Genomic DNA, 23,583 nt, shown 5'->3' on the forward strand with positions numbered 1-23,583 from the left:
ATCTGAAGCTAACATCTCAAAATTACACTCAGTTTACTGCACATTGCACATACTGCACAAGTTCACTTTTGCTTTAAATCTTATTGTATTTTATTTACTACCTTTTGCACAATTTAGAATGTATTACTGTAAATATTATTTATCTTATTTTTACCTCATTTTATTTATCTATTTTTACCTTATCTTATTTTACCTTATTGGTTGTATTGCACCGCGGGACGGAGACAAACGAAATTTCGATTCCACTGTATGTCTGGCATATTTTGAAATTGACAATAAAGGTGACTTTGACTTTAACTATGCGGCTGAAACAGCTGCTTCCCAAATTTTTTAACATAAACATTTTAATATAACATTATAGTCATTATGGCCTTTACAAAAATGTTTTTTTGGGGAGGTGGGTAGTGCACTATATGCCCCTGTGGGGCGGCCTAAGCTTTTTTCCCTTACATTACCTTTACTTTTATACTTTAGTTTTGAAACCAGTACTTTTACACTTTTACTTGAGTAAAAAGCTTGAGTTGATACTTCAACTTCTACAGAAGTCTTTTTAAACCCTAGTATCTATACTTCTACCTGAGTAATGAATGTGAATACTTTTGACACCTCTGCCCTTTACCAAAATGTGTGTTCACTAGAAGTTTGTCTGACTTTATCTATAATTAAGTAAGCAACTCCTACGGCTTTTACTCAATTCAATGTCCCAATACAAATGAAAACTCTTAGCTTTTACACTTACATTAGTCCATCTCAGCTTGATCAGTTTGTTGATAGAGCTGCAGGTTCACTGAGAGTTACTCTTGCTTTGATTACCCCCCTTAAACAGAAGATTAAAGGACAGCGGCTCGCTCCATGGTATCCACTGAAACGAACATCAAGAACATTTGAAAGAATGAAGAATGAATGACTGAAACATTTATTGCCCCTAGGGGAATTTGCCTTGCACACAGAGCAAACATTTACAGGGCAGCACATAAAAACATGTAAAAACACACTTAAGCATCACATGATTAAATGAGGGATTTCAGCGAGTTAAATAAAGTGCAGAGTGCCAATAAAAGCTTATTATGCAGCGGAATACTGCGCAGTACAAATGATGTAATGCCTCCTTTAGTCTTCATCCTGGGCATTCTGTACCTGAGCCCTGAATTCAAGAGTTCATACTCTGACCAAAGGGGGTGCAAAGGGTCAGCTGTGACCTTGATGGCTTAATTCAATGCTGCGCATTTGCTTCCCAGTTACCTTGCTGCCTAGTTTAACAACATTGTCCAAGTTGTTCTTATTTTGTAAGGACAATGCTCCTCCCCAACATTGAATACAAAAGGTCAACACACTTTCAAAGTCTTGTAAAATAATTTCAGCATATGTGCTGTCAAATGTGGCCCTCCACCAAGAAAAAAGTTGTTTTCTCTGGCGAGCACGGAATGAGCCTCCGGAGCCCCCTGCAGCAACAGATGGGTGACGACACTCAGGCTTACACCATTAATATTTATGGTCTATGCTTTTCACCAATTCACCTTCCTGAACTAAATTCTAAAGTGTTTCCATCTAAACCTTCAACTTGTTTTGTAGACTCGATTCCAACTAAGCTGCTTAAGCTGTCTTACCCTTAGTTAGCACTTCTTTACTAAACATGATCAACATGTCTTTATCGACAGGCTTCATGCCAGTCATTTAAAGTAGCTATACTAAAAGGCCTACTCTTGATTCAGGCACCTTAGACAACTTAAGGACTCTATCTAACCATTCAAAGATCTTTTTAAAAGTAGTGGATAATCAGTTATGTGACTCTCAGGGGCGGCTGGGGCTCAGTGGTCTCTCAATCAGAAGGACGGGGGTTCGATCCTTTCCCAGGCAGGGTCTGAGAGGCAGACACCCTCTCTACTTTTACCTTTTTTTGATAAAGCTTACAGTTAGGGCTGGCGCAGGCTTGGACCAGCCCCTAATTGTGCTGCTATAGGCACAAAGATACCTGCTACCTGGCACACATAGCTCCTGTATCCCTCTCTCTCTTTCTCCATATTTTTCGACAGGTTACTAACTATAAATCTTCATGGCCAATGGACATTAATAACATTTTTTCTTCCTGGGAGTCCTGCTGTCTGGGACCTGCCTGACTCCAAATGCTACATCTATCAATATCAGCTGTACTTTTATTATCAGTGTTATAATTCTAATGTTAATCTTAGAGCTGCTATGACATTATCAGTAGTCCCCATCAACAGCAAAATTGTGATGTATAATGTTAGACATGTTTAACTGTTGTGTATGTTTAGTCTATGTATGATGTACATTAGGTCTTTTTATTACTTTACTGTTCGTGCTAAATGTCCACCTACTTTTACCATTACTATTGGCACTGTAGCCATCAGTCTGCTGACGTTGTTGCCATTTGTCTCCATCTTGTTTTTCAGCATTTCCCTCTATTCCACTTTCAAAGCCCAACACAGTCGCAGCAAAAGCTTTTTCAGCATACTCTGGTTCTGCTTGAGGATTTTGCCAGTTAACAGGAAGTTTAACCTTGCCACTGTTACTTTATAACAAAGAGTAGCATCTGCTCTTTTATTGGTGCCATGCAAATACAATTTTATTATTGATTCAATGAAAGTTTGAGGCTTAAGTTTTTATTCCTCTATTTAAGAATGACTTAATTATATATGAGGCGCCGGCTGGTCTAGCGGTTAGTAAGCACGTGCCATGTGCAAACGCTGTTGTCCTCTAAGCGGCCCTAGACAATGAACACCTGTGGGTCCTTTCCTGCTTCCATTCCCCACTCTCTCTCTCTCTTCTGACTCTATCCACAGTCCTTTCTGAATAAAGGTATTAAAAGCCCAAACATAAATCTAAAAAAAAAAATGTAGTGAAAACTGTGAGAATTTGAATGTATTACAATGAACACTTCCAACTACAGACCTATTCCTGTCAAGAAGTCACCAGTTTGCACAGAAATACTCATCCTTTTCACATAACACATTATTTTATTGTAAAAAGAATCGTCAATAAAAATGTCATTGTCTTTAAAATCATCTTTACACTTCCATCATGGGATGCTTTTGGGTTCTTTTCAACATCCCCCCCCCCCAAGGAGCAGGCATCTCTGGGAGAAAATGCTTCCCAGCAACACATCTTTGCCTAAAAGGATCCAGGTGGAGCAGAGCATACTGAGAGGGGAGAGGGCCCACTGAAGTCCCGCAGGGCAGGAATGTCTACTACCCATTGGAAAAATAAATAGCTAAAATATAGACTGCATAGTTGAAAAACACCTGCTTAAACATCACACCAACTACAGAGTTCAAGATGTGCAGAGTGTAAAGCATTATGGAGAAATAACAGCCTGATGACAGCATTTTGTAACACATTCATTTGTACAAAGCCCGACAGTACAAGAAATGAGAAAATTAAAAAAAGGGGCACTTTATAGTCGTCAAAGACATAATAGGAATACAGAAAAAAAAATCACATATTTTTTTTTATTTCTGATGCAATATGAAAGATATCAGCTTTGAAGGCCAATCGTGGTGCATATAAAAAATACAGCTGTTATATGAAGACAGTAATGGGTCCCTTGTTCCCATGTTTATGCAATGAACATAATGCATAATGAATCACTTGTAAAGAAAGAAAAAAGGCAACCATGTAACATTCCTATAAGTGTTATCAATGCTCCTCATCAAATTCCATTTAGAGTAAACTTAATTAAAATAAATAAATGTTATCTGCCATCTAAAACCTTGGGCCCCGTAGGCATTTTTCCAGATTCACTTTCTTTGATGCTTTTTGTTTATTTATTAAAAATGAAATTGTTCTTTCCTGCCCCAAAGCGAAGGATTTAAAATAAGACACGGCCTAAATACTCTGCAAATCATTTCTTCTTGCATTGGCGAGACCCTTTAATGCCCCCTAAATTTCCATTTTTTTTTCTACCTCTTCCTCTATCTCCAATTCCTCTTATTAATAGCAGTGCTTTGTTAGATTCAGCAAATGCACCACAATTGTTGGACATCCACAAAAGCAGGCAGACTAAAAGACTTATTTTGATAATGTAAGGTTACATAAGCTTGGCCTTGCAAAATCCTTGTCTGGACTGTGTCTGCGGTGTTGTTGGACAGAGGAATGTGCAATTTATCTTAGTGATTAACCATTCACGCTCAGGATAAGGTACAGCATGTCATGTAGGATATGATGATTTGTCTTGAAAATGGAAGGTGAAGAGTTTAAGTGTGCTAGATTCACTTTTTTCAGAAGGACAAGAGAATGAAATTATGTACAAGAGATAATATTACACTGTGGAAGCTGATAGAGTAGAGGCTAGCCCGGAGGTGACGCGTGGCTTTAACATTAATTAGCTCTTGTGCCAATATAAACATATGCTCTATACACTGTTAGCGAAGAGGCGATACACAAGGCTTTTATATCAGCTGGTCCCACGATGTCACCTGTATATTTAGTACCCTAAGGAAATCTCCTCAACAGTGTTTTATGGTTCTACTAAAGTCATTTGAAAGCAGCATACTTTTATTTTGAAATTAAAAAAAACGTTTAGAGTTCAGTCCAGGATTCTCGTTACAAAACAATGTAACTTTAATATCTCCAAAGCCTTCTGCTGTAATCTACTAACATATCTAGCCTCATCTGAACAGTGTGTGACAGCTGGCTTGCTGAGCTGCTGCTGCTCAACATGCCTTGGTGTTCACAAAGGCTGTGTCAGTTTACTGCCAGCCCTGTGTCTGTACCTTTAGTACGCCTTTGATAATGACTGTAACAAATGGATTTTTGATCTTGTTAGATCATGAGAGTTGAGTCTGGGTAACGCAGCTCAAGAACACAGTGTGACTTCTCTAACCTGTTAGCATTCATTCTGAAATAAATATTTACACATTTCTGCAACTAACACCAGTTAGCTCAGGTTTGCTTTGTGATTATTTGGGTAAACTCTGCTTTTGTACCAACTGTTATTGCAGTCGCAGTACAAATTAGGAACAATGAGTTAATAAAAGCTCAACACATAATTAATAATTCATGTTCATAAATCAGTAGAAATGCATACTTTTCCCACAGCAACCACACCACATTGGTTATTTGTTTTCACCATTAAAACCGAATAATTCAGTAACCCCAAAATGTACCGGTAAGTATATAACAACAATAACATAGGTCAATATGGATATGCCTCTATGTAAAAAGAGTTAACTGTCATATATAATGTAACCACCCCCCCACCCAAAAAATAAAAATCTACCACCCAAAGATCCTCTGAGGAAATCCTTTAGGTTTTTTTTGCTTTAAAGGTAGATGTCTATGTAATTGGCATAAGGCCACTTGATGAAAAACATGTTTGATTTGGCTAAACCGGGGGACAAAGCAGCAGGGTTTCCCCTCTTTGCTGACCTTGTCTCACACATGCACAAATGTAATTTCTGATTAAACAAAATCTCTTTCTGCTTAAACATCAAAGTACCACTCGTTGTGAATGTTTTCTGTGGAACAAAGGCACTTCTGGAAAAATCAAGAGCTATGAATTTGAATTGAACAAACATTTGAAGTGCGTGCTTGTGTTGACGTCTTTGCTACATTTATTTGTATGTACTGTTTTGCTTTGTAATAGACTTTAACCAACCAAATCTAACCTTCAGCATTAGCTCAGCACCAGTTAGACTATCCTTAAAACCAGCCATACTTATCGACCTGATATGACTAACTTCAAACCCAAGACATTGATTTTAAAATAATAGAAATCCTCACATTTGTACTAACTTTAAATGTCATGTTTTAAAAAAAGAGCACTGGCTTGTCAGGCTCCAGAGCTGCCATTAAGCATGTTTGCTCCTTTCCAACTCTATATCTTAAACATATAATCCCCTCCCCCTTAAAATCATAACACGTTTCTCTTTGCCCTGTTTGGTATTTGGGTGACACATAAATTAGAATTCTGAGTTTATATTTGAATATTTGAGCACAGATTAAAAGGTAGTGTTGGTATGGTCACTGCTGGGTCATTGTGGGTTACTTTGTGAGAAGTTGTGTGTAATGGATCCAGCAGTTTTAGTGGCTGTGCTTGTCCCCCACAGCTGATGGCGCCTCCTGTAGGAAGGGGGAGAAGGAAGAGCGGACGGTGCGACCACAGAGAGGCTGTTGCACACGGAAGTTGTTTACCATACTCTTTTGTACTTCCTCCTCGGCTGACGTAAAAAGAAGGCTCCGAAAGACTGCCAGCTAAAGAGGACAAAAGAGATCATTTCATCCACTGAGTATGTTGTCATGCAATTTTAAAATCAGTGCAACTCTCATCATCTATACTCTATACAAAAACAAACTAACAGAAAACAATGACGAGAAGGCGATGTTTAAATCTAAAACATGAGAGTTCTTTTATTAATCCATTAATTATCTACACCATTCTTCCATTAAAATTCAACAAGAAACGTTCAAGAAATGTTCCTCAAGCGAAGGTCCAGAACATCACAAAGTCATAACTTTGAATGATTCAGGGCAATATATTTTCTGTCCAATAGTTCAATCAACATACATGTATGTGTCAGCTTACAACAGACTGTCAAATCAAATCCAAAATTGAAATTGGTCTTTCAACAATGTTTATTATGAACTGGGTTCTCTGATTAAAAAAAATGATAACAACGACAACGAAATACTAACAATACTAATAATAATCATTTCTTTTTCCACATTAAAGGGGTGATGTTAGCTTCATATAATCTATCACAATAATGAGGGAGTCGTCGTCATAGCAGCAGATCGTCATAGTGAATACTCGTCGAGCAAACAAGCCTATTAACAATGAGGACATCTAATACAAAGACTACTGTGGCCTAAAATCACACAGCTGTAGAGACAAATGCAATGAGGAACACTCTCAGAAAAATTAAAAAAATCGCTGAGTGTGAATGTGCAAATTTAGACTTAAATCACTTTTCCCATCGTTGGTTCGTTTTAGATCTGACTATAATAACTCCTTAATTATTTTGTTTGTGTCTAAAGCTGTATGAATACTTTAAATGTTATATTTCAGCTGCAGCCCTGACGGTAACAAACAGAGCAGCCTGGGTGACAATGGAATTCAAAGCGATAAGTGCGCATAACTTGAAGTCTTAACATACTACACTACTCTTTGTGTAACCTGTTTGTAAAGTATTTGTGTGTCTCTCTCCCTCCTCCCCTCAAACGACAAGCTCACAGAGCTCCACGATAAAGACATATGACTGGTCAGTAGGCCCAGTTTCAAATGGTTGGATCTCTTGTCCCAAACATAACCTGCTTCGGAGTAGGTTGGGGGTTTTACATAAGGATGGTGATCTTAGTGCTGCGTTCAGCCCAACAACTAAAGATACAATCCCTAAATGCACGCTACTCCTTTGTTTTGTCTGACCGACACAACACCTGCGGCAGAAGCAGCCTGTGTATGGACACGGACTATATATATAGTCACGGACTTTATATATAAATAATATATTATAAATATCCTGACTGGGGGGAGGGCTGGTCTGAAAAACAATACAATCCGTGAAAAGAATACGTGATCCGATCTGAACCCCAAGTCATTACAAAGGACACCTGTCGCATTATAAACTGCTTTTCACTCTATTAATGGTATTCATAAAGATTGATTATAGCAGCTTTTAGTTAACTCAGACCAATTAAAAACACTTTAATTAATATTTAAACTATGTATGAAAATAAAATAAAATAAAAACAAATTAAAAATCTTGACAATAAAAAATAAAATATTTAGTTAAACCCACAGACATACCTGGTCATGGCTGACTTCTATGTGCTGCTTCATAACTATCCAGGTCACAGACTCTGTCAGAGGGGGTGTGGTCAGCGAGCCATGGTATGTCCAATAGTCATTAGTGTTGGTGGGTAACAGACAGGCAGGGTCAAATCTGGTGAACTCCACTACACTGTCCTGCAGAGGGAGACAGGTACAAATAAATACATGGATATTTGGGCTGCTTGTTGAATCATTATTGAAGTTACAGGAAACTGGCATGTATAAACACAAGGCAAAATTTAACAGAATTCACATTAAGTGTCTTATATGTAATATAATTGAAAATTGCATTCAAACCATAAAAAGCTAAAATATGAACTTATTATATAATTGACTTATTAGTTATAAAAGCCCCACCCGAAGCCACACAGCTCATACACATGTTGGTTACCTCTCGCAATCACTTACATTTTCTTTGTGGTCTAAACAAAATATTCCAGTTCATTCTTGGTCTTGACCATAGTCATGTAAGGTATTTGGACAGATGTGAACCTTTTGGACATTGAACAGTGGGGAGGAGCAAAACATCAATCATTGATAAATATTGTGTTTGCGCTGTGGTGTGGTATGCAGACGTGTGTGTAAAGAGAATAGTGGACTCAGTACACAATCTTGTGGAGCTCCAGTATTGAGCGTTAGGGCAGAGGACTAAAGGGATCCCACGCTGACCGTCTGTGTTATTACCTGCACAATATTTGCATGGAAAAAGTTTCCAAAAGGCACCAACTACACAAACACAGATGGTTAAGGTCAAGCTGAGGTGATGTCTATAATGCAGCTATCTGCATCCACCTGATGCTCAAGTGGATGAGTTTACTTCCTGTTAAGTTGTCATTAAACAAAAAAAATAGCCATAGAGACTAAAACCTATTTTTGAACCAGGCTTTTATTTTGTCTAATCCTTCTTTAAAGTTGAGATTTTTAAAACACGGGCCTGCTTTTCATCTTTGAAATATACAGTAAATAAGACTCTTAACTTTTGATATGTTGTATATTAAGGTAATTTACATCTGGCTATTCAGTGGGATCATCAAGGAGAAGTAGACATTGAAACAGACAGTCAACACTGAGTTTGTCAATGCATCTTTTCCTTTCCCATACACACAGGATGAAAAAATAATACGTTGTCAGCCTAGAGCTTAAGTTAAAAAAAAAAGCTACAAGCATATTTTTAAAATCTTAGCCTCTGGTTGCATGTTGGTGCAGATTTTTCCGCTCTAGTGGGTGAGAACTCCGGATTATTTTTAAGGATCATCATTTCCAGATTTGATTCCTAAACTGGGTTCCTGTGAATTATTGTGAAAAGCATCACCAGAAACCAAATAAATATAGAAAGGGCTTTCCACAAACAGATTGGGAAGTAAGTCAGTGGGGGAAAGTAGCTAAGTTGAGGGGGCAAGAGGCATGGCCCCTTACCTTAAAAAGCCCAAATATGGTAGCTTCTAACTTTCTAGCACAATTTAATGCTACTTTCCTATTAAATAAATACATTGATATTTATTATTAGATATTTCAGTAAGTTGTAAATATAAAAAAGTAGCCAGATGTGTGACTGGATGGCTGTTATACCGACAGCCTGCACCTATGGATAGCCCTGTAGATAAAAAAACAACAACAACAACAACCAGCAGATAATCTAGTCCTGTAGTTCATCTACTGAACCACTTGAGGGTGTCAGGCTGCCCTCTTGTTATTGCTTTACTTATCAATGCCAGATTTAAATTAGAAATTATTAGGGTTAAAACATGTGTTCAATACACTGACAGAGGTCACCCCTTTCAGTTTAAAAAAGCAAAAATGTGGTGTGTGTACTTATAAATACCAACCTTGTGTCTGATAGCTGGGAGAGCGTCAACAAGTTTCTGAAGCCCTTCATGTCTCTTTCCCACCTACACAAGGAAAATACATGAGATTGCAATCCTAATTTTACTCCCTTGTAAATATACCAAGTAAGATATGCTGCATTATCTGCACGTGTATCATGTGAGTGAGTATGTGCTCAGGTGTTTGTGGTATCCTACCTTAAGAAAAACTCCTATTACAGCCAGACCATTTTCCTCCATCACTGCCTCCTCAAACAAACTGTACTTGTCGGAGTTCCAGTGGACCAAGTGAAGCTGAGAACAAAGCATACACACATCATGAGTCTGAGTGTGTTGGTAACACAAAAAAAAAAAAAGTAACATTACATGTTTTAACCATAAACAACAAAGTCAACTCTGCAAACAGTCCTGCACAATGCATGATGGGCTGACACTATGGACTGCAGAGTGTTTACCTGATCAGACCAGTTAGATATTTAAAAATAAAAATGTTCTAAAACCGTTCTTCTTGCATCCATATAAGGTCGCTATCCTGAAATGATAAACTAATGGACAACAAAGACGCTCTATTCTCTTTGCGTACCTGTTGCGAGCAGGGTTCCCATACATGCTACGATTCTAAAAGTCATGTAGCAGATGTGTTACAAATGAGAAAGAAAGAGAAATCAAATGCAAGCTTGAATTACATATATTTAAGTGTGACATCTCATGGAGACAGATTCAAGGATTCTCTTATTCACTTGTTTTAAAGCCCATCCTGTTGGTGTGAATTCATTGAGGACTATGCTGTTTTTGATATCTTTACTAAAATTGGATCACGAATGAAAACATTTGGAACGCGTGTTTAAGGGTTTTTAACAACTTCATAAACATATAGCTGATTGAGTAAGTCAACAGGGATGATTCATAACCGGAACAGAAAGAGAAGGACAAGCTGATGTATGCATGAAGAGAGCAGAGCAGAGTAGTGTGTGTGTGTGTGTGTGTGTGTGTGTGTGTGTGTGTGTGTGTGTGTGTGTGTGTGTGTGTGCGTGTGTGTGTGAGAGAGAGATTAAATCATTTTTGTCTTGTGTTTATTATGTATACAATGTCCTGTCCGAAAAAGAATGAGGAATACAGATAGAAAAGAGAGTCACTGCAAAGTATGCAATTGTTGTAAATAAAGAAAACTTTTCTTGCCCACAATAACCAAAAATACATAAAAAGGGAGGTAAAATTCAGTGCATGTGTAAAATAAGAAAAAACCATTAAATATATAGCTGCTAAGCGTGAATAAGTGAAGTAATTTTTGAGGAAAAAGCCTGGCTAAACCATTTGCAGAGGACTTTCTGTAAATAATGTGAGCAAAGACTTGGGAGGACAAAGGTTGAACTAGTTTCCATTTCTTAAAAAAAACAGAGGGAAAGCCTTCATTAATCCTGCCAGCACAACACAACAGGGCCGACTTATCAGCATAAACTGCAAAATACAAGGAAGTACAACTGGCATGTTCAAAATTGTCTTTTAACTTTAGACAGTTGCTTTAGCACCTTCCTTAGGACTGGTCACTCACCATGCCAGGTAAGGACTTTTGGCGTAAGACTGCAGCTGTGGGCAAAGTTTGACTCGTTGTAATGCAGTGAAAGACAGATTTAAAACAAGGAAGAGGAAGGGAGAAAGAAAATCATAAATGGGAAGATTGTAAAATTCCACAGAGACAGTCACCTGAGCTTCTACTCCCCCAGATATATTGTTATGATCACGTATAGGCAAAAAGAAATGGTATAGGAAATAAGAGAAATATCTAGGGTACGTTCCAAAAGAAACAAGGGCTTGGCAGTAAATAAACACAATAAACAGGGAAAACCGGTTGTTACACAGGTGTGCTGAAGTCAGAGGAACATCATAAGCATTAATCTTCTTTTATCCAATATGAGCCGTAAAACATTAAATCCCACCCAGGAAAAATGTCTCTGTTTTAATAGGCTGTAATGATATAAAGAGAAATGGAGAAGCAGTGCTACATCAAAGAATCTGGCAGCAAGACAGTAATAAAAAAAGGAGAATAAACACATTGCATGATAAAGACTGTATTCCACCAAAATTGATGTAAATGAGTGATAGTCTCTGTGTTTTTCCAGAAAATTAAACAATTCAATTATTCTTTGGATTTTTTTTTTTTTTATTCAGTCAACACATAAATTAACACTCCAGTGCCCAAAGTAACCTACACACACAAAGTGTTCCTCCTCTGGAATATAATTAATTGAAAAAAATTTAAATGATAACTAAATCTGGTAAAACATTGAAAAAAGCTGTTATAGATGGGGGAATCTGTGTTTCTCCAACTCTTCCTAGTGGTCTTGGCAGGTGATCACAATAAGGTGAAATACTGAACAAGTCAGTTTTCAATCTTTGTCTCTCTGTCAAAATTGTGCCTGTGTCAAGTGCCTATAAGCTCAAGTCTAATTTAAAGGGAAGATAGAGCCAGTCCAAAGTTAAGAAAACACTTCACAAAAATTGATCACCAATATATTTGACACAACTAAATGTAGGAACACAGTGTCTAAGGGTAAACAATGTCCAATTGTCCAAGCAGTGCTAGCACCTCTAGCCTTCCTTTGAATTGACCCCTGAGGATAAATCAAGTTTTTATTTAATTTTATTGAACTGAATTCAGTCCTCCTTAAAAGTTAACATCCACATGTATGTGCTAAATGAGATTACTCAACTGTGGTCGAGTGGTTATATGTCAGTTTAACCAGACACAGCCAACATACAAACTCCCATTTTCTAGAATACTGACAAACTGCACTTCTCCTACGATATGTTACCTGTTCCCAGTGCTTGTTTACGTTTGGGGAGTAGCAGGGAGAGCTTGCCCATTAAACTGAGCTACAGACCAGGCGGCTAGTTTGTGTGGATGTCCGAGTGTGTGTGGATGGACCGCCTGTTTCTTAACACACCATGCTTCTGGCACGCAGAAACGTAATGTGAAATCAGACTATGACACAGATATTCCGCTGTTGTGGAATAAATATGTATTTCAAATTTCAAATTCAAAAACGACGCAACAAAATGTGATGAGGGCTGTGGAAATCTGGAGAGGTAACTCCGATATTGGTCTGGCCAATTTTTTGATCTAGTTTTGCAACAATGTATGCACAGCCACAGAAGGTCCTATCTGTGAGTTTATTTTTTGCAATATGCAGAAAGATGTTTTGTTTGCCTTGTTGTTCAGCCTTAACTTCAATATATGGCACAACATAAAAAAATTTAATTACTTTTTGTTTCGTCTGTATTGGTAAATCTTTATACACTATATAACAAAAGTTATGTTATGTTATAAATGCTTTATCTGTGACAATGAAAACCACTGCAACCCCACCCCCACACACACAAACAATTTGTGAAAGGGTGTATTATATTTTTACAATGGAAAATGGTTGAAAGACACCTCTTCCCTTTGTCCTTTTTATTCAGTTAGTTTTACAGCAAATATGATTTTCTGTTGTCGACTACATATTCAACATATCCTTCATCCGTGTCACTGCAAGTTCAAGGTTAATGTTTTATATGTAATTGAGTTAGTGAATGCATGTCATGATGTTATGTTATAAAAAAATACCTCTGCAGGAAATAGCCTCCTGTCCAATGTGTGCTCTGACCCCCAGGCATTGCTTTCACCCCAGTGGAAGTGGAACTGGCACAGCCTGAATTTGTCTTGCAGGGGGCCCCCTTTCAGTGCTGCACCGGGGAGTACAAGGACATGTTATTTGCACTTCAAACTTTGGCTCATAAAGATTACACAACTTTTTTATAAGTAGGACATTTTTTTCTACAAAAGGAATAAGATCATCATTTTCCCTACCAATCATTTTCTGAAATTTTAATAATAATGTGCTGATCTATCTATTCCATCTGATCCAGTGGACAAGAGCCGTCACTCTGTGTGTCACTGTGAAAGAAGAGCCAAGACTGCAGTGTACTACTTACCCTTCACTGATAAAACATGAGTTACATAGAGCTACACCAGGCTTCATCATCAAATAACCAGTCTCTCTGAGACACAAAATACATCTTCCATTTCTGTTGAAATCTATGATCCAAAAACACATTTATGCTCTTTTGTTTCTTAGTTAGTTCAATAACTGTGCAGATGTTCAGTTTAGACTGACTACAAGTAAACATCTAATAAATGGAAGAATATTCACAAAGTTAAAGTTAATGAAAGGTAATTCATTATTCTTTCAGGAGGCAGCAAATCTCTCAATATCTCTCATTTCATTTGTTCACCAATATATTTTAGCTACAAAAGAGATAAAAGACCAGGATAATGTGAATCTCAGTCTTGAAGAATGTGAACTTTATGCTGGAAATACCACACGTCTTTAAAATAATTATTGAAAAAAAGGGTGTTTACTTTACATAAACAAAAATGGTGTTTACTTTACATAAACAAATTGTGTTTATTTTACATAAACAAAAATGGTGTTTACTTTGCATAAAAAATGGTGTTTATTTTACATAAACAAAAATGGTGTTTACATAAACAAAAATGGTGTTTACTTTACATAAACAAAAATGGTGTTTACTTTGCATAAACAAAAATGGTGTTTACTTTGCATAAAAAATGGTGTTTATTTTACATAAACAAAAATGGTATTTACATAAACAAAAATGGTGTTTACTTTGCATAAACAAAAATGGTGTTTACTTTGCATAAACAAAAATGGTGTTTACTTTGCATTAAAAAAAATGGTGTTTACTTTGCATAAACAAAAATGGTGTTTACTTTGCATTAAAAAAAATGGTGTTTACTTTGCATAAACAAAAATGGTGTTTACTTTGCATAAAAAATTGTGTTTACTTTACATAAACAAAAATGGTGGTTACTTTGCATAAAAAATGGTGTTTACTTTACATAAACAAAAATGGTTTTTACTTTGCATTTAATAAAATGGTGTTTACTTTACATAAATAAAAATTGTGTTTACTTGACATAAATAAAGGCACTTCCATCTCAATTGGGAGCCCCCCCATACTTTATGTCCCAAATGTTGAAATAAAATTAAAAAACAGCCTTAAGATCATATCTTGAAATTGTGAAGTTTTTTTAAAATATCAATATTTGTGTCCTTGTCCAAAATCATGGCATTATTTCATAAGGGGATGTCTGCAGGTTGTTAAGTAAGTTAAACTGACCTAGAAACATCCAGTAAAAATATTATAGCTAGAGACAACTATCACCGGTAACGCAATGATTTTTTATTACACTTGTAAAGGCTAGCTTTCCAGTAATACTGAAAAAAACAGATATGGAGAAAGCAGTATCAAGCGTTGGCACCAGAAATATCTATGTACTGTAATGGTCATATAATGTGTCTCTCAACATCTCACTGTTACACATCTACTTTTTCTATGTGTAGCTCATTATACAAAGAATAGGTACATGTATGACGCCTTTAAAGTCATTGGTTGTGCAGCTTAAAAAAAAAGTGATTTTATAAACATTTTGGAAAATCAAAATAGTTTTGGGAATAACTGGTTCTTATACTGAAATGACCAATATCTTAAAAACAGACTATATTGGAGTTGCAGATGTTTAGTACTAGTCAGACATGAAAGTCACATGACAGTCACCAGATACACGTAGTTGTTGCTGCTTTCATCAGCTGCTTTAAGCGCCACATTGATTAATGGATTTTCCTACAGAGAGCTCTTTAAGAGAGGTGAGACGGAGGGGGAGTCTGAAGGAGATAATCCTCTTAGGTAGATGCAAAACATACAGATTTAAAGAAAAACAACTTCATTGTCCTGATCTTGACTTTATAATGAAAAAGGTCTTACTTTCTAGCTTTCAAATGTGCAATTAATGCCAAGAACAGGTGGATTTTTATTTATAAAGTATTCACAAAACAGTACATACTGGATTTGTCCGTAGTGTCGTCATACTCGACCAGAAAGGAGTAACCGTTGTTCCAGATTTGTTGGCAGGTCTGCGGGTCGTACTTGGTTAACAGAGGCTTCAGTTCAGTATCCAAGACACTCTTTCGCACAACAATGTCAATGGGAGACTGGCGATCTCCTCCTGGTACCGCAAGGGGTCCCTGCCACATGGGATGCACTGTAGAAGAGAAGAAAGCAATAGGATAGGAAGAAGAGGAATGAAATCAAAGAATGTGTGAAACAGAAGACCTTACAATGGCTGAGCATAAAGGGGTCAAGCAAAAGACTTTCAAAAACTGCTGACACCTACTTTTCATGTTGTTCTCTGCTGCTTCCTGCATTTTTAGACAGTTCATTTTTGTGAAGGGAAAAAAATTGTTTATTTCATTAAGTAAATCCAAAAAACTATAACGTTTCAGTGCTACAAAGACAAGCACAAATCCTTCTTTGCTGAGCTGTTTGAAAATCTGAGTGGAAGAGGATCAATTGAGCAATACCACTTCCTTCTAGTGCTCTTGCGATTTCTTAAAAGGAAATTACAAGCTGAGGGAAGTGGGCTGGCTGTACAGAAAGTGACATGCGGAATGTCCTGGCACGCCCCTAGCTCCCCTCCACAGCAGGGGAAACGGGCCAGGACCTCTGGCTGGTCAAACTGCCTGCTCGTGCCAAAGTCTGTCAACAGACATGACTTCTTTAATAACCTGAAACTGCACTCACCTTCCCTAACTCCTTTCTTCCTTTATTTTCTTTTACCCTTGAAAGCAGAAGACAACGCAAAAGACATTTTTTGAACTCATAAAATCTAAATAGTGCTATAATAAAGATGTTTTTTATCCCTCTCCTTAAAAAGACCTAAGGAAAAAACATATAAAGTACACTTCAGAAATGGAAAAGAAGCAGCTCAGTCTATACTTTTTCCACTCCATTCATCCAGCACAGTACAAAAATCTTCCACTCTGAGCCAAGCTAAACAGGTCTAACCGGAAAATGACCTTTATCTTCATCAGATCTCAGTGTTCCTCATGGGGGAGTAGGTCACCTGTCTCGGTTATGCACTGACACAATGGCCCTCACTTATCAATCTGGTGTAGAAACCAGTGCAGATCTCGGTTCACAAATCATCTTACGACAGGGTCCAGGTAGGATCTATGAAATGTGTGTATCTGGCCGATCACAGAGTACAAATGACTGAGCGCTGATAGGTGTGGTGGCTGAAAACAATCGTCATTCAAAATAAGAGCCTGACCGAACAATCGGCCAGCCGATAATATCTGCCGATGTTAGCATATCCAGTGACTATCGGTATCGTCTACTTTTATCACAGATTTGTGCAGATATTACTAGATTTATTCACCAGTCAAAAAGCATTTCCTTTGAGTTTCATTGTATTAAATGGCGTAAGAAAAAAAACTGCAAGAAAATCTCTTCTGCAGTCAACAGCATTGGTGAGGGCAATCAAATGAGTGATATTTAACTTGTATAGTGTAGATCACAATATAATCACAATTATTTAAATTCAAGTTTAAAAAAAAGTGGTTAGACCTTAATTCCAACAAAAAAGCGTGTTTTAGCTGTTAAAAGAGGCAGATAGTGGCTGCGCTGATCGGTTCAGCCTCAATATCAGGCATAAGTGGCTGATGGGGCAAAGACGAACCTATACGTGTTCAAGTGGATAATGGTAAATATTTAATAGCCTAGACTCACTACTAGTATTTTGTGGCTCTGTCCATATTTGATGTCAACAGATAACAATCTGTAGATTCATATGATATCACATATGCTCGCTGTAAAGCTAAGCGTGACACAACAAAACACAAGAGTTGACTTATTATGCTCATCCCAGTTTTAAAACTCATAGTGTTACAAAGCTGGATACCCATACTAAACATGGGAAAAGTTTCTGATCATGAGGTGAATGTATGTTTGAGTAATCCCAGGATAAGTCTGTAGAGTGCTCTAAACAGCTTGTTCTGCAAATCACATAGTTCCCCGAAATGAAACCAAGAATGTCTGATAAACACTTGCCTCTTGACTGAAGTTGTTTACTTGCTTTGGCCCCTTCCGATTTTCTTCTCTTGCACTGATTCGCTTAGCTGAGAAGCCAAAAGGTGACGGGGGCCAACGGTGCTGAACACACCGCAAAAACCAGAGCAACGATCGCTGAAAGATTTTTGAGGTACAAATCATGCAAAGCTACTATTTAGGCTTCACAGACTGACAACATGAAAGGTGAATTTAGTGTAATGTGGAATCTTTAATGTCAGGCAAGGGGATCCAATATAATTCTAGTGTTAAAATTAGTAAAGTTAACAAAGAACTGAGTACAATTATTCACATTTTTTAGGTAATAAACGCAAAACCCATTGGATGCCTAAAAATGGCCCAAATGCTGCAAGGCTGCACAGGTGCATATTTAGTCTTCATAAGGCAACTAGTAGTTGCTGCATATATAACATCCTTATCAAAGCTGAAAGCAACAAAGAATTGATAAAAAAAATATAACAAATGGAATGAAAATCTTGATATTGTTGAAGGAAAATTCAAAAGTAAGGACTGTTTAAAACTTACATTAAATGTTACCACTTAAGAAAACCTACATCATTGAGTATTTTTAATGCCAAGAATATACTATAGTAGAGACAAAATTCATGAATTTGCATCCGGTTCTTCAGATAGATGTTTAAAGTGTGACCCCCTCGGACATGCCAAAATTAGGAAAACTTTGGATAATATTGAAAAATGTATCTCAAAAACCCGTAATTATAAAGGTGAGTTCTCACCAGAGATGTGTCTCTTCCAAAACTGCAGCAAAATAAGATGTACAACTGGACGGGAAAATCTATTTTCACCATTAGTTCACCAGAAGCTTATGTTGCAAAACTGGAAAAATAAGGAAGCACCAATATTTCAAAAATGGGACGCACTGATGAAATATTATTTGAGTATTGAAACGACAGTTTCGGAGAACAGCTAAAATGAAAAACAATTGAACAGTAATGGAACACAATTTATGAAGCTCTGTAGACTGAGTGGAGCAGCAAAATAACCCAGAGTCCAAATACTCTAAGGCAGTGGTTCTTAACAGGTGGGTCGCTGAGCCGTTTTCAGTTGGTTGCGAAGGTGTGCCTGGAAGAAATATTGTGTCCAAAGATCTGTGAAGGTTTTATTTAAACATGATAGTCTAGTTCGGTTTCTTAGTTCGATCACGTTTTGTACCATCTGAGGTCCGAACTGCACAATTTTTTATCAAATACAACCTGATTGATTGAAAAATATCAGAAATTTGGGTCACGACTTTTCATGAAGGAGTTGGTGGTGGGTCTCGAGGGTCAACTAGTTGAGAACCACCGGTCTAAGGAACCCCTTAATCTGCCCTGTTGTCTATGTCTGTGTTTGCGTCTGTGTGCTAGTGTTTGTGTGTTGGTTGTAATTGTTGTGCTTGTGTACTGTGATTAAGTATCTTTTTGTTTGTGGGTGAGGGATGGAGTACAACCTATGAGATAGATTTTGATGTAGATGTATGGTAACTGTGTCTATCAATGACATTTGTTTTTTTTTTCCTTTTTTTTTTTTGAGATTTTCTCATCTCAAACCTTGCAATTTATTTTTCAAAAACTCAACATCATGGTGCCATTATTTCAGCAAGATTAAAACATGTTAATAGAACGTAAATCACAAGAAAATCTATTTATTATTAGGGTCAAAATGGTGAAGTTAGCCAGAGTGAAGCCTGTGACTAATTCACTAACTCTAAGAATCAGATGAAAACAAATAGATGCATGCTCCTTGTGGGATACGACACCCCTTGGGGAACCAAAAAAAGGCAGGCGCTGCAGAGACTGAGGGGCAGAAGTTTGCATTGCGATTGATATAAAGACACAATCAATCCTCAAGGAGAACTGAAAACAACGCAGTAAAAGGATGTCTTGACTTCAAGTCATTAAACACTGTATGTGACAGAATCATGGAAATAAAATGTCACCAAATTTCAGCCAACAGGGACAAAGATTTTCTTGTGGGGGGAAAACCCCTGACCAACCTAGAGTTGGATAATTTCTCACAATGGCTAAGAGCATAATTTGTTTGTGGAAAGCCCTATAAGGACAGCAAAGAACATGCAATCAGACTGTCCCAAAAATAAATATGTATGTGGGAAAATGCTAAGCCAAATCCAAAACATTTTGAGACAAACCTTGGGCAGAGAGTGCCCATTGACCAACGTTATAAGCTCGTTAAGATTAAATAGGAACTATTTTATTATCATTGTTCAAGTAAAAAGTTCTCTATACTAAATAATTTCAAATATTTTCTGTGTGAGTCTTAAGTTTGCATGAGATGGTAAACAACATGGTGGTGGGCCATGTAGTTAACATCTGGACATTCAGTGCTGTCCTACTGCAATTAAATCACCCCATGATAACCTCACTTTGATCTCACAGCTATAGGTTATTGTCATTTCAACCTCATATTCACATTGATTATATAACATTGACACGTGAAATAACATGATGTAACACATGGCTAAAACGAGGGCACTTACTACAGTCACTGACAGGATGCTGCATAACAAATAGGTCGCGGTCACAGACATCTAAAATTAGAATAAATTCATAATGACCTGTCACATTTACTCCATGACCACCGAGTAGGTAAAAGACGCCATGAAACCCACGTGACAGATTTCAACAGGCCTCCGCACACATTCCAGCCAAACTGCTGCGCTAAAACATGCGTGCCCCCCGCACACTCAAGGGGCGTAGCAAGGCCAATGAAGCATCACTGACATCAGAAGAACATTAAAAATCATGAACAAAAACTGTGCCAACAGGTTTAGTCTATTTGAAAAACCGCTTCAACGCTAAAGTCCAGTTCGTTTGACCAGTGTGACCGCTCCGTATTGTGCTCAGGTACACTTCCTTGGCTTTGGCACACTTCGGAGAGGTGTGCTTCGGCACGGTACACTTCATGCACGAGCACAAGCAGGTACACAACGCTGACCTTCATTATGGAGAAATCCAGAGTTTCATGGCTGTATCTGACTAACATGACACAATATAAGACACAAAGTAGCTGTCATGTTCTCTGTGTTGTACTCTGATGTCCGTGCGTCTATTTTATTTTTGTATTTATTTATGGCTGTGTCTGATTAAAATGGCTTAAAATGAGCTGCAAAGTCAGTAAAGTAGCTGTCATGCTCTCTGTGCCATGCCGGCCAGCGTGGGAATGGCGCAGCCTTGTACTGTTTGAAAAAACTAATTACCACCCAGGTGAGATTTGAGTAGAGCGTAGGAGCAAAGAGCTGCATCAGATAGAATGGTTATAAGCGATTCTACCTTGCAAATCAAATCTGGATCCTGTAACCGAGGTTGATTAAATTTGCTTTATTGCAATTGAGGCACAAAACCTTTCCTTGGCTGGGTCAGGGCTTCTAGCTGTTGGGTTGGTTGATGGTTTTTTCACAATATCCAGCTTATCTTGAAACATCCTTCTCAAAAAAGGATTTGCCACAACTAAACCATTTCTTCTTCGTGTTAAAAAAATTGAGCTAACTAAAAAAATCTAACTACTAAAAGTCTAAACATTACCAAAAAACATCACAATAACTTCACTAGGACTTCTCTTACTTTCAATGATGTGCAGCTATAACTAGTCTTACAAAAGTTAGCCTGCAGCTCACTGACCAATCAAGACGCACTAAATTCTGATGTGCTCAACAAGGCAAGCTAGAAGGCTCTGGCACGTCAGATAATACCCAATATCAAAATTTAATTGGTCAAAGAATATAACAATCAATAATATTTTCCTCATTTACTTGAACTACACAGGGATTAAATTGAAATTCTGAAGGCAGATGTTTACCTGGAGACAACACATGGGTAAAATCTGATTGGATAGAAGCTGCAATTAAAACAAGCAGCACTGGAAGAAGCTCAACTGAGACACAGTAGCTATGAAACTAATATAAACTAATGGGAACAATTCTGACAATCAACAATACAAACAAGCATATAGTATTAATAAAAAAGGATGAAATTTAAGTTTGTGATTCTGCCACTAGTGAAGGCCTTGCTGGCCTGGACAGCCCAACTCTGGAACAACTGAATCTAAGGTTTAAGGGTGTGGTGAGTACATTGTTGGGACTAGTCAGACCTGCTTGGTTACCTCAAGTATTTAAAAGTGCATATTAAAACTGAGGTAAAAGAATTTGTAAGAGGTGTGGGATGGTAATAAAAACATACTCTTTTTGTAACAATTTCAACCGTTACAGTTTTCATCTTACTACCGAACGTTTTATATATTGAATTGTAACAACTTTTACACTTTCTGTCAAATCATCTACTTAGTCAGATACATGTGGATATGAAAATACATTAAAGATATGGCCTAGGCTAGCCTATTCAATGGGGATGTGATGGGGACAGTAAAAGGCACTAAATGATCAAATGGATGGTAAAATGTTCTGATAACAAAATATGAATATGTAGCGTGGTGCTTCTGTGGGTAAAGGGGCTTCAAGAGTTGCAGTATTGAACAGGAATCACTGTTATTAACTTGAAAACTTACACTTGAGGCAAGTCTCAACAGTCAACCGTGTTGGATCCAGATCCAGTAAAGAGGAAAATCCAGTCCTGAGTTTTCTACTGGTCTCGATGCACGTTTTTAATTCAGACGAAAACAAAAGTGAAGGGTCTCAAATGTTTGACATAAATATGACCCACAATGAAATTACTTTACAGAATAACCCCCTTATAAAGAAACGGAGAGTCACACTGCCTATGACGGCCGCTGTATCTTAGATTAATGCGTTACCTTTGGAGGATTTCTCATCATGATTCACTTTTTCAACATGTAAGAAAACCATGAACACAGACATGTGTCGAAATGCTTTTTCAACATTTACTTACTCTGCGAAAGCACATATTTACTGGAGCACGCCGTGAGGTTACATCTCCTGTCAGGCGTAATCCGGAGACTCTTTGCTTTTCTGGTCAGGTGTCGATGAAGCTGTGAAGCCAGCGGTCTTATTACGGATGACAAAACCACCATATTGATCCAGATCACGTCACCAGCTTCTCCACAACAGGCGTAGCTCACTTTACCGTCGTTTGGCTTAATGTCTTCCGTCGTGTTTTGCCGTGTTGTCTGGTCCACTCCTTCAAAATTAAGCCGCCAATACTGAATCTGTACAAAACATAAACTGGCTGTCTTTCTGTGTCACTACCTTTCTATTGGTCGGGATGAAGCGGGGAAGAGGAAGTCTTTACATGAGCCGGAGATCGGCTGTATGTGTACGTTCAGTATGTGAACGCAAAACCCTCAAAAGGCGTTTCTCCTAAAATTGTTCAACCCGGGTTTACACTCTCCTAGTCGACCAGAACTCAGACAAATGAGCGGGTATGGCTGTCAGTAAACCACCATGCATTCATGTGGTGTCGGAGACAACGGAAAAAAGAGTTTCCGAGTTGGAAAAAAGCACAAAAGCACACAAAAATACCTGCTGAAGACGGAACAACAACTTTGAAACTCGGGAAGAGGTGCCCGACTTGACGTCATGTTCGTCATCACAATCGTGGCAAAACATGTTTTGTTAACGATAAGATATTTTGTATTAATTCACGTATTGCACATTCAACTTTTTGATTAAATGTAACTTTTAAACAGTGAACATGTTCGTGGTATCCACGCTGTGTCTGCTGTTGTTACAACATCACCACTTTGAGGACTGAAAGCACATGGGCACACTGAAGTCTGAAGAACGACTTCCCAAATCGGGAACTACACGGCCCATCCGAGGAGCACCTGAACGCAGCATATTTTACAGGATGAGGAGGGGGTCCACAGTTAGGACCAATCGTTGATCTCCAATGAGGGGCGTTCATGATGACGGTGCAGAAGCGACCAGCTACTGCCTACTGGTAGTCTAAAAACACGGCTCATGCGAATGATGCTCACGAAAGTCCTAATAATTAACTATGAGGGCCATCTGGGTTGTAGGCAGCCATCAGGTTACAGATTTGGAGTTCTTTCAAACCATCCCTCATG

At 37.8% G+C, this 23,583-nt stretch overlaps 1 protein-coding gene across 2 annotated transcripts; it reads right to left on the reverse strand.

The window, feature by feature from the left end:
• Positions 1-2,858: 2,858 nt before the first annotated feature.
• Positions 2,859-23,071, reverse strand: ca5a (carbonic anhydrase Va). Of its 2 annotated transcripts, none has more exons than XM_020644266.3 (7): positions 22,446-23,071; positions 15,521-15,718; positions 13,220-13,338; positions 9,811-9,906; positions 9,616-9,678; positions 7,766-7,924; positions 2,859-6,213 (listed from the first exon to the last, which is right to left on the reverse strand). In XM_020644266.3, exons 1-7 carry the CDS (start codon positions 22,585-22,587, stop codon positions 6,043-6,045), a joined length of 948 nt encoding a protein of 315 aa, XP_020499922.2. In that variant the 5' UTR covers positions 22,588-23,071; the 3' UTR covers positions 2,859-6,042. The 2 variants fall into 2 exon arrangements, with proteins under 2 accessions (XP_020499922.2, XP_020499924.2); XM_020644268.3 differs by lacking the exon at positions 22,446-23,071 and adding an exon at positions 15,851-16,044.
• Between the last annotated feature and the right edge of the window lie 512 nt (positions 23,072-23,583).

Source organism: Labrus bergylta, chromosome 7 (genome assembly GCF_963930695.1).
Source record: "Labrus bergylta chromosome 7, fLabBer1.1, whole genome shotgun sequence".
In the NCBI taxonomy this organism is placed as follows: domain Eukaryota; kingdom Metazoa; phylum Chordata; class Actinopteri; order Labriformes; family Labridae; genus Labrus; species Labrus bergylta.

Coding starts and splice junctions, on each gene's coding strand:
- ca5a (XM_020644266.3), bottom strand. CDS start 22,587: ATGGTGGTTTTGTCATCCGTAATAAGACCGCTGGCTTCACAGCTTCAT. Junction 9,679..9,810: donor TAATAGGAGTTTTTCTTAAG/GTAGGATACCAC, acceptor TTCCTTGTGTAG/GTGGGAAAGAGACATGAAGG. Junction 7,925..9,615: donor TCCCAGCTATCAGACACAAG/GTTGGTATTTAT, acceptor CTCCCTCTGCAG/GACAGTGTAGTGGAGTTCAC.